This window comes from Carassius carassius, chromosome 40 (assembly GCF_963082965.1).
Source record: "Carassius carassius chromosome 40, fCarCar2.1, whole genome shotgun sequence".
Taxonomy (NCBI): Eukaryota; Metazoa; Chordata; class Actinopteri; order Cypriniformes; family Cyprinidae; genus Carassius; species Carassius carassius.
The window spans coordinates 22,061,177-22,072,746 of NC_081794.1; the positions used below are offsets into that span (position 1 = coordinate 22,061,177).

Consider the following 11,570-nt stretch of genomic DNA (forward strand, 5'->3'; position numbering starts at 1 on the left):
ATTTGAATAATTAATACAAAAAACTGTACTGTACACACATACTTTTTAAACTATTTACCATTTTGGGTGGCTAATTTGATTGAAGATTCCTGTGGGAAATACAAACCCAGTGTAAATTGTAAGTGCAAGACTAAATTATTTGGGTCTATTGGATCTTTATTTCCGTGCTGTGTGTGATCAGGGTTTAAGTGTAATTGCTATTAGCTCGACTTTAGTATATAAAGTATATTATGGCAGACAGATAATATAAAAAAAGCTAAATAGCTAAAAAATAGCTAAAAAACATAACATTGACTCAACTGTCAGAAATCAAAATACACAGAGATAATTTAGATAAGCAGAAGATACAAATCCTACAAAATAATTTATTAACACTTTACATAGCCTCCTTTAAATAGCTTATTTGACACTTTTCTCCTACAGTAACAATGACAATCAAACAGAAACAAATCACATTTAATTTTTGTACATTATCCATAAAATGTAGTTACATTGATGAAATGTATGGCAGGATCTCTACAAATGCAGCTTTAAGGTCTATTTAAAAATACTTAACATGAACATTCATTCAGTGGCATTTACTCAGTAGCAAAAATGCAGCAAACACCATAACATACCATTTTCATGTATTAATCATACAAAGAATGAATTCCCTGAGCTACTGATCATTTCCTTCTCCATCTGTGGTATTTTTTAACGCTGCTGCCCCCTTAATTGTCTTTGAGGTCTTGGCTTTGGCAGGTTTGGGAGCTTTCTCACTTTTTTCTTTGAGTTCTGTCTCCTCTATTTCCTCTGTGCCGTTATTCTTGTCCAGTTTCACCTTCCGAAGCTTCTGCTTTCCCTTCACAGGCGCAGAGAAGGTAAGCGAGGCTTTATTAAATTCTAAAGGAAAGATCCCAACGTCCCCGTCAAAGCGGTTCTTGGCCACCTGAAGGGACCTTCGGCCTGGACACGTCACCAACTTCTTCTCCTGAAGGATGAGCACATTATCTGCCTCCTGACTGGCCTGATATAGGGAAATTATGCATTATAGACTTTTTATAGATAGATACATAACATTTTCTTATAGATAGAATAAAATTTGTATCTCAAGTTAACAGCTGAGGAATAAACGTGCACATAGCCTGTATCTACCAACCTTGGCTGTGCCAAAGATGGATGCTGTCTGCAGTTCTTTATCATCCTCTTCTTTCCGAGGGTGGATAATTAAAGTCACATGACAACAGCTGTTTGTGGCAAACTTCCTGAAGGCTCCAATGATGTGGTCTTGTACAGCAAACCTGAGGGGGGGAAATATCAATAATAATTTTTAAATTGTAAAACATCCAGTTATCTGACTATATCTCACAAACAATAATAACTAAGAACTACTATGCTCACTATTACCGAGAACTAAAAATGATTATTGACTACAGAATTTCCATGTCTATTCCAGATTTTATAACTTTATACTTTTCCAATCCTGGAAATCAAATTTTTGAAAAGATCCAATATTTCCAGGTTTTTCAGGACCACAGAAACTCTGTTAAATAAATAGCATATTAAAATTGTTGCCTTACTTGTCCAAAGACAGGTTCTCTTGACCCATCATAAACTGCAGGTTGTCAATGATCACATGACTGATGTCATACAGGTAAACGGCATGCTGCATGGTATCCAAAACAGTCCTGTGCAGGGTGCAAAAGTGCAGTTCATATTTAAAGATCATGAGAAAAACCTGGTCCTCTCCTTTGCAACATTCAAAGCCATACTTGCAATACAGTATCTATTACAATCAAGCAATTTATTAGATTTTATAAAAGGAATGGCAATGATTTACTTGATGTTCTGCTGTCCATGGAAGGTCATGAAGTAGAGTGGCAGGTCCTCAAACTTGTCAGCCCACATGTCATATTGATCCAGGTTCTCCTCCAGCCTTTGCTTGGCAAACTGGGTCAGCATAATTTTGGCCAGACGCACATTGTTGATTTCAAAGCTGCCCCATAATGTGTTGACACCCTGCATGCACAGATCTAGGGCAAACTCACTAATGAAGGTGGTCTTTCCACTTCCTGTTGGACCTGTATTTACAAACACATGCATGAGAAGAAATACAAATATTCTATTCTATTTAATATTTATGCACATTATATAATAATAATTTAATTATTACTATTTTAATTACATTTTAATTATTATTTAAGATTTATTTGTTTTATATATTACAGAATGAAATTAATAAAAACAGCTATACGGTGTGTGTGTGTGTGTGTGTGTATATATATATATATATATTTATTTATTTTTTTGTACAGTAAAGTACAGAAAACTTTTGCATAAGGCAAAGTTCTGCTCTATACAGTCGTGGCCAAAAGTTTTGAGAATTATATAAATATTGGAAATTGGAAAAGTTGCTGCTTAATTTTTTATAATAGCAATTTACATATACTCCAGAATGTTATGAAGAGTGATCAGATGAATTGCATAGTCCTTCTTTGGTATGAAAATTAACTTAATCCCAAAAAAACCTTTCCACTGCATTTCATAGCTGTCATTAAAGGACCTGCAGAGATCATTTCAGTAATCGTCTTGTTAACTCAGGTGAGAATGTTGACGAGCACAAGGCTGGAGATCATTATGTCAGGCTGATTGGGTTAGAATGGCAGACTTGACATGTTAAAAGGAGGGTGATGCTTGAAATCATGGTTCTTCCATTGTTAACCATGGTGACCTGCAAAGAAACGTGTGCAGCCATCATTGCGTTGCATAAAAATGGCTTCACAGGCAAGGATATTGTGGCTACTAAGATTGCACCTAAATCAACAATTTATAGGATCACCAAGAACTTCAAGGAAAGAGGTTCAATTCTTGTAAAGAAGGCTTCCAGCAAGCACCAGGATCGTCTCCTAAAGAGGATTCAGCTGCGGGATTGGAGTGCCACCAGTGCAGAGCTTGCTCAGGAATGGCAGCAGGCAGGTGTGAGCGCATCTGCACGCACAGTGAGGTGAAGACTTTTGGAAGATGGCCTGGTGTCAAGAAGGGCAGCAAAGAAGCCACTTCTCTCAAAAAAAACATCAGGGACAGATTGATCTTCTGCAGAAAGTATAGTGAATGGACTGCTGAGGACTGGGGCAAAGTCACATTCTCTGATGAAGCCCCTTTCCGATTGTTTGGGGCATCTGGAAAAAGGCTTGTCCGGAAAGGAAAAGGTGAGCGCTAACATCAGTCCTGTGCATGCCAACAGTAAAGCATCCTGACACCATTCATGTGTGGGGTTGCTTCTCATCCAAGGGAGTGGGCTCACTCACAATTCTGCCCAAAAACACAGCCATGAATAAAGAATGGTACCAAAACACCCTCCAACAGCAACTTCTTCCAACAATCCAACAACAGTTTGGTGAAGAACAATGCATTTTCCAGCACGATGGAGCACCGTGCCATAAGGCAAAAGTGATAACTAAGTGGCTCGGGGACCAGAATGTTGAAATTTTGGGTCCATGGCCTGGAAACTCCCCAGATCTTAATCCCATTGAGAACTTGTGGTCAATCCTCAAGAGGCGGGTGGACAAACAAAAACCCACTAATTCTGACAAACTCCAAGAAGTGATTATGAAAGAATGGGTTGCTATCAGTCAGGATTTGGCCCAGAAGTTGATTGAGAGCATGCCCAGTGGAATTGCAGAGGTCCTGAAAAAGAAGGGCCAACACTGCAAATACTGACTCTTTGCATAAATGTCATGTAATTGTCGATAAAAGCCTTTGAAACGTATGAAGTGCTTGTAATTATATTTCAGTACATCACAGAAACAACTGAAACAAAGATCTAAAAGCAGTTTAGCAGCAAACTTTTAAAAAAATAATATTTATGTAATTCTCAAAACTTTTGGCCACGACTGTATAGCTGTGTTGGCTATACCTGTAAAAATTGTCAGCTCCCCCTTGCGATGACCTTTAAGGATCCGATTAAGCTCAGGGAATCGAGACCACTGTATTCCAGCCACCTGCTCCACATTAGCCAGTTCCCCATACACATCCTCCCTGAGCTGCTTGAAGGACACAATGGACTTGTGGGCAGCAGGGATTGAAGCCTTGACAATCCGCGCCAAGTTCCTGCCCTGGGCCAGTGCCTCACTGGGGCATGGCTGAAAGTCCCCTGGCCGGATAAGAGAACAGCGCTTCAGTCCAAGTTTCCTGGAGAATATTTTTGAGGCTTCCCAGGAGCGCATATCTCCCCCCAGCCACAGTGTGACTTTCTTGAATTGCTCCAGATAAGGCAGGAGGAATGGAGGCAGACAGCTTACACCCCGTGGCAAGGCCAAAGACGGAAGACCGGTAGCCTGATTCACTGCCATGCTGTCTACCTCACGTCCCGTGAGCACAACCTCACTGTCCTTCCGTCCTATCAAAGGCAGGCCAAAGAGGTTGTGGTAGTTGGAGATTTTTGGAACCGTAGCTTCAGTGTAGACCACCTGTCCGTCACCTTTCACGGCAGCAGAAAGCAGCTTAACACCCCGAAGGCCCGAGTCATGTCCACTAAACCAAGGAAACACCAAACTCTTGGTGGGCTTGAAGAACCCGACCCCAAATTTCTTCAGTGTGGCGTTGGTGAGTTTACCAATCTGAAACATGGTTTTAATGAGCTGCACTTCCTCATCCAGGAGGTCGGAAAACGGCACAGAGCTGCTCCATATTCTTTGCACCTCCTTCATCTCCATCTCTCTTTCTTCCTGCTCCTCCATGCTCTCAGGAAACCCCAGCAGCACGTTAGGACTGATGGAGGTCTGATTCTCATTCAGCATCACCTCAATGCAATCCTGGAGGTCCTCCCAGCTCCCCTCCACTAAAGTCTCCTTACACAGAAACTGTCCGGTGGTTTTATCGATGAACAGTGAGTAATTCTCTTTTCCAGACCCTTCAGGTGCTGGTTCCATAAAAATACTAGGAGCATGTAAGCAGCTGTACCCATCATAGAAAGGGATATCTTTGGAACGAAGATACTGCTTTATATCAGTCACGGTGAGGGCCTGGGAAGGGAAATCGATGACAGACTTTGCATCTTTTCTTAATGTTCTGCAGAAATATAAAGCAACAGCAGGTCTTATTCGGTTTTCAAAACAATACCAAGTTGGTGCCCTAAAAGAACGCTGTAGGACTGGATTGAGGCAGGGCTGGTAAAATGATAGATATCTCCAGGGGCAGGGAGGAAGATGAGAGGGTTTACTAGGAATACAGCCTGTCCTCTGCAAGAGACAGCCGGCCCCCCTGAAAAACATGCTCCTCCACATATGCTGGTAATTCAGGACATCAGACCTGCAATGATCGCAGAAAATTTGCACAATTACAATATGCAGTTTAAAAATGCGACTTGATCAGAATGTATCATAAATATGGGTCATTTGTGTAATGATCTATCTTTTGAACTTTTAAAAGTAAACATACTGTAAACATAAAATACAATAAGAATAACTTTAATATTGTTAATTATATTTCAGGATGAACACTTACTTGATCGATAATAACTATTTAGAAAAAGCATTTTAAAATGTATCAAATATTTTAAATTAGGCTTTTTTAGGAACATTTATTTGGACATCTCTCACTCACCACTGTATTCCATTGCAATACATGTTTAGCTCCCCACAACAAAAATGATGCACCTACTCAAAACCAAAGTAATAAATGATTTACCTGTTACTTTTTCTGTGATATTATGGTTTAAAAAAGTATTTAAATATATCAAATTGCAAAAGACAATATATTAAGTTGTTTATGTTGGGGACATGAAAATGTAGTGCGTAACAGCGTGGCATAAATGACTTAACTACGTTACCATTAATAGCGCCACTTAATACATTATATAAATATTAGTAGATCAAATATTCGAAAATGCCATTTATATACATTCATATAAGAATGTGCACGAACTACTGATGTATTACAATGCTTGCTACGGATTCATTAATAAATGTAATTATAAAGCGTCACCAGAAAAAAATAACTGTAACGTTATATTGTCCTATGCATGACCCTTGACACTCAACTATACTGCACGTGTATCTGTAAAATTAAAAAACTACTGAAGAAAAACGGTGGCAGAAAATATGTATAAGAAACATATATACCGTAAACATTTGAAATAACATACATAAACTTACTAATCTTTAAGAAGCGCGTCAAACTGTTATCATGTGCACGTCCTACTGAACACGAGGTCCGCACTCCAAAATACTTCCGTGTGAAACACAAAACTCTTGTCGTAGTCAGTCATGACAAAGATAATTAGATTATGAAGCCTCAGATCGTAATAAGAATATATTCATATATATTTACGCTGCATAATGTTTAAATTTCATGTAACAATGCTATTGGGAACTTTCTGATTGTTACAAAACTGTATTGCAGTTACTTCTAATGCGTAGCTTCTATTTCCACCCGGACGACAATTTATGACGTACATTACATTACACATGTCTTCTGACGATTGTCCTCTACATCTAATCATTAAAAGTGCATGATTTTACTCTAATCTATACTGACAGCATTTAAAGAGTGTGGTGAACTGAATGTAGTATCTCTGAAGAGGTGAAGATGACTGCTCGAGGAACACCAAGTCGTTTTTTACAGAGCGTTCTTCACAATGGAGTGGGTCGCTATGTTTGTCAGCTGAAGCGAATATCTCTGATCTTCTCGAAGAAAGGCCAGGGCTCTTTGGGAGTCAGGTATGGGTTTACATCATCTGTGCCTCTCTTATGTAATTAAACACTATATATATATATATATATATATATATATATATATATATATACACATTACATAGAATGTTTACTGTGCATGGAGATCCAGGAATTGTTGATCCATCATTTGTTAATTGTTTGTTAATCTTTTATTAGTATTTGTTAGTGTAATATCACAGATTATGTAAAAAGAAATACTAAAATATGGGATTAAAAAAATACTTCTAGTTTTATTTATTTATTATTTTAAATTATTTTGCAAAGAAAAAGTGAAAGCTTTTTAATTTGCTTGGGTTTAGGATGAGTTTTAGTGCAGCTGATGGTAAATTAAGTTAGTGGTAGATTAAGTACCATGTTTCAGTGAGAACATTTGACATTGTGCATTATTTGTGTTTTGCTTATTGTAAATCACTTAGTCACTTAAAATCACTTCTATTCCTCCAGGGATTTCATTGAAGAAGGTGTTGTGGATTTTGCCAAGAATAATCCAGGAACTGTGGTTTATATCTCCCCTCAGTCCTGCAGAATTCCAAAGATAGTAGCTGAGTATTGTAAGTCTGACCTTGTCGTTTCATGCAGTGTTACTAAATGTTTATGATTTGACGTTATAAAATGTCAAAAAAAAAACTGTGCACTTACTGTTGTTATTTGATCTGTGCAGTGAATGGTAATGTGAAGGAGGAGACGGTCACCAACAAAACATCACAGGAAATTGCAGAATTTATAACCAAGCTGTCCAACCAGTCAGGCCTGGACATCATCCGCATTCGTAAACCCTTCCACACAGACAGTCCCAGTATCCAGGGCCAGTGGCACCCCTTCACAAATCGACCCCTCAGCATCCATCCAGTCGGCCCACAGACAAAATAAGGACATTGCATTGTATTTATTCTCTGCTTGATGTTCTGACCTATTGAAAAAGCCCTGAACCTCTGCCTCAGCACAAAATCAACATAAATACAACATTTTCAGTAGTGACCTGTTATTAGACATTTAAAATCATGTTGTTTCTGTTTGATTAATTATGACAAATTATTTGTGGCTTGGTAAAGTTATATAACAATGAAATTTTGATTGAATAAGATTAATTGCTTTTCACATTTATGTTGACCCCTTATAAGATGAGAAATACAAAACTTTCTTTTGGAAATAAAGTTCTGAACTGAAAATATGACTCCATATGCTTTTTTCCTCACTTGTTTGGAATTTTGTTACCCAAATACCCCTGCACTAATAAATCTTGATATCTCGGAAAACTACTTTGTTACTAAGAACTTTGTTAGTAAGGTATTGTAGCAGCTGCAGTTATTATAGTAAACAAAACATGGTAACACTTTATTTTAAGGTGTTTTTGTTACATGTTATATGTACTTACTATTATAATAACAATAAATTCTGCATAATTACATGCAAGTAACCCAAACCATAATTCTAACCCTAACCATATGTGACCCTGGACCACAAAACCAATAAAAAAAGGTCAAAAAGATTTTTCAAAAAGATGAATAAATAAGCTTTCATCTGTTGTATGGTTTGTTATGATAGAACAATACTTGGCTGAGATACAACTATTTGAAAATGTGGAATCTGAGGGTGCAAAAAAATCTAAATATTGAGACAATCGAGAAAATGAATTCCTAGCAATGCATATTACTAATCAAAAATTACGTTTTGATATGTTTACAGTAGGTAATTTACAAAATATCTTAATGGAACATGATCTTTACTTAATATCCTAATGATTTTTGGCATAAAAGAAAAATAAATAATTTTGACCCATTCAATGTATTTTTGGTTATTACTACAAATATACCTGTGCTACTTATGATTGGTTTTGTGGTCCAGGGTCACATTTAGTAAGAACATGTAGTTAACTAAAATTACTCAGTACTTAAATGTATAATTATACCATAACAAAGATACCTTAAAATAAAGTTTAAACAAAACTTTAATTAAAACAACTAATAAAAAAAAAAAATTCAGCTAGTTGCCAACATTTCTAATTTGATTTTTGTTTCATTTGTACTAAAAAAATGATTAAAACATGCATAGTAGTACTTCAGTTATATTAAAATAACAGGAAAAAAAAAAAAACAGGAAATAATATTATTGCAAGACTATAATCACATATTTATACGTTTCATATTTTTGTGGGTTACCAAATGTAATGATTTGAAAATAAATGATCTCCCTGTTGGCTGATTTTTATTCTTAATATTAGGGCACAAGTGCCCCCCTTAATATCTCTGGTGGTTACAGTCCTGTTGATTCCAGCAGCTGAGAAACTGACATGAATTGTGTGCGTTTAATCTACAGTGACAGCGACACAAAGCTTTTCTCACTCCCACACATCACTGGCAAAGAAGCAAGAAACAGTATGCCACAGACCTCGATCAGGTTGGGGGGGGGCGGGAACATTAGAATATGTTGGCTGTAGTCAGTATCAACGGTTTTGGCACTTCATTTAAAAAACCAGCAAACTAAACTCTGTAAACAAAATGTTACTGACAACTACGAATGACACTGAGTGCACAACATGACTAGCTGCTTTCTTCTGGCTGTCGTTTGAACATCAAGGTGGAACAACTGAGCTTCCACAGAGATGAACCGGTTAGTAACCTAGCAAGATAACCCGAGGCTAAGCATTTAATCAATGTAAGCCATGCTTTAATGAATTAGTTCACAAGAGAGAAGTATATTTATTGTGTCCCATTTATTACAAGCAGATGAGACCAGTGCTCTGATCACATCTTTTTCCCCAGTGAAAACTAGCTTGACCTATTATGTGGATTAAAGAAAGTTCTAAATTAAGAGCTGTGTTGCTAAGTAACGGATACTTTGGGGACATACCAACAGGCCTGATACAAATGGGGATCTGGTTAAAATCTCCTACTGTGACACAAAATTAGGTTCAGGTTAGTCAGAGGTTTCTTTTTAGAGGACTTGCATGCAAACTGATCTTTAACCTTTGGGGTGCACAAGATACAGAAGCAGTTGCAATTATAATAAATACTTAAATAGGATGTAAACAATCAGATATCATTTTGTAAGTATAAGCTCTAAAATAGTGAAACGATATATCCACGGATACAGAGTGTGACTGACATGTAAGCATAGCAAAAACCTTGGGAAAATATGAAGTGCAAAACGTTCTGTGCGATTATAAAGCAGTGGATGTCACAAACACAATGACAGCAAATATTTTAATCATGATGTATCACAGTTTATGACTAGAAGTACACCATATGCATACAGCACTTAGTCGACATGAAATCGAAAGAAGAAAAACGTCTGTCTTGGTAGACGTTCATGTGCTCATCAAGGATGCATTTATTTGGTCGAAAATACAGTACTATTGTGAAATTTTATTATAATAACTCTTTTTTTATATGAATCTATTTTAAAATGTAATTTATCCCCGTGACAGCAAAGCTACATTTTCAGCATCATTACTCCAGTGTCCAGTGTCCTTCAGAAATTATTCTGATTTGCTGATCAAGAAACATTTCTTATTGTCATAATTTGGCAAAAGTTATGTTATTGTTTATATATATACAAGGATAATTATTTATATAAATAGAAATCTTTTGTAGCATTTTAAATGCCTTTACTGTCACTTTTAAAAAAGTAAATGCATCCTTGCTGAATAAAAGTATTAATTTCTATAAAAACGGACCTTAAATATTTGATCAGCAGTACCCTGTTTAACCCAAAAACCCAATAAAATTTGTCTTGTACAATGTATTTATATCAGTGGACCAAAAAGGCAGAATCTCATTTTTACTGATGCTCATATGCAGCGGAAATACGTCTCATGGAAGACTGATCAGAAATGTTATGTGGATCTTCAGACAAGTGGTTGAAGTGCATGGATGCAAAATAACACCTGAATGAAAGAAAAGTGAGAGAAGGTGAACAAGAGACGAGCTGAAGCACATCGAGTCAGTGTGGCAGCACTCGTGTATACAAGCTTCACGACAAGCACATCATGTCTCTCCCTACTCTTTCTGCTGCTCTGAGAAAAGACTCCACATCTCTCTCTGCATCTTGATTGAGTCCTTGCTAAGCAGCACTGTTCCTGTCAGCAACACTGAGTAACACGAGCCCAAGCACGAGCTGGGAAAGCCACTAGGGAGAAACGACAAGAGCTGACTCAACACGGCTCTGTGTAACACTGTTTACAAACCAGAACAAAACCAGGGACACAATACACACAGCAGAAATAAGATCTGCAGCTGTATAGATATCAGGCCTGTCCGTTTAAACATAAGCTAATTAATTACAATATGCTGATTACTGAATCAAATAAATGTCAGTTACTCAGTTGCAGAGAAAAGCCCCCCAAATAAAAATTATTCAATTATTATAATAGCAAATCATAAACAGTACACTACTGTTCACGTTTGGGGTCAGCAAGATATTTAATTATATTAAAAAAATAAATAATAATAAATCAGTTATTTTGAACTTTTGATTCATTAAAGAATCCTGCAAAAATGTATTATGGTTTCCATAAAAATATTATAAGCAACACAGCTGTCTTTAACATTAGTATAATTATGAAATGTTTCTTGAACACCAAATTATCATGACGGATCATGTGATGCTAAAGACTGGAATAATGATGCTGAAAATGTAGTTTAGCTTTTCCAGGAATAAATTGGATTTGAAAATATACTGTAATAGAAAACAGTTATTTTAAAAAGTTGTAATATTTCACAATATTATTCTTTTTGCTGTATTTTAGATCAAATGAATGTAGCCGTGGTGAGCATAAGAAATTCACCCCAAACATCTGAGCTGTAGTGAATCAATTTTTTAAAATTAATTTTAATAAATCACAATAATAAACTGACA

The 11,570-nt window shown here is 36.6% G+C and overlaps 2 protein-coding genes across 4 annotated transcripts; one reads left to right on the plus strand and one right to left on the minus strand.

Annotated features, from left to right (window-relative positions):
* Nucleotides 1-545: 545 nt before the first annotated feature.
* Nucleotides 546-6,253, minus strand: twnk (twinkle mtDNA helicase). 3 transcript variants are annotated; one of them, XM_059532608.1, is made up of 6 exons: nucleotides 6,135-6,253; nucleotides 3,896-5,289; nucleotides 1,820-2,060; nucleotides 1,560-1,667; nucleotides 1,139-1,280; nucleotides 546-1,006 (listed from the first exon to the last, which is right to left on the minus strand). In XM_059532608.1, the coding sequence occupies exons 2-6, from the start codon at nucleotides 5,262-5,264 to the stop codon at nucleotides 659-661; spliced, it is 2,208 nt and encodes a 735-aa protein (XP_059388591.1). In that variant the 5' UTR covers nucleotides 5,265-5,289; nucleotides 6,135-6,253; the 3' UTR covers nucleotides 546-658. The 3 variants fall into 3 exon arrangements, with proteins under 3 accessions (XP_059388591.1, XP_059388590.1, XP_059388592.1); XM_059532607.1 differs by having other exon boundaries at nucleotides 6,125-6,201; XM_059532609.1 differs by lacking the exon at nucleotides 6,135-6,253 and having other exon boundaries at nucleotides 3,896-5,049; nucleotides 5,201-5,289.
* A 152-nt stretch (nucleotides 6,254-6,405) lies between these two features.
* mrpl43 (mitochondrial ribosomal protein L43) lies at nucleotides 6,406-7,882 on the plus strand. Its single transcript, XM_059532610.1, has 3 exons — nucleotides 6,406-6,698; nucleotides 7,158-7,264; nucleotides 7,375-7,882. The coding sequence occupies exons 1-3, from the start codon at nucleotides 6,568-6,570 to the stop codon at nucleotides 7,581-7,583; spliced, it is 447 nt and encodes a 148-aa protein (XP_059388593.1). The 5' UTR covers nucleotides 6,406-6,567; the 3' UTR covers nucleotides 7,584-7,882.
* The last annotated feature ends 3,688 nt before the right edge of the window (nucleotides 7,883-11,570 follow it).

Excerpts from the sequence above, each read along its gene's own strand:
- mrpl43 (XM_059532610.1), top strand. The coding sequence starts at position 6,568 with ATGACTGCTCGAGGAACACCAAGTCGTTTTTTACAGAGCGTTCTTCAC. Across the intron at positions 6,699-7,157 it reads CAGGGCTCTTTGGGAGTCAG|GGATTTCATTGAAGAAGGTG; the intron begins GTATGGGTTTAC and ends CTATTCCTCCAG. Across the intron at positions 7,265-7,374 it reads AAAGATAGTAGCTGAGTATT|TGAATGGTAATGTGAAGGAG; the intron begins GTAAGTCTGACC and ends TGATCTGTGCAG.
- twnk (XM_059532607.1), bottom strand. Across the intron at positions 1,668-1,819 it reads CATGGACAGCAGAACATCAA|GACTGTTTTGGATACCATGC; the intron begins GTAAATCATTGC and ends CACCCTGCACAG. Across the intron at positions 1,281-1,559 it reads GAGAACCTGTCTTTGGACAA|GTTTGCTGTACAAGACCACA; the intron begins GTAAGGCAACAA and ends TCCCCCCCTCAG.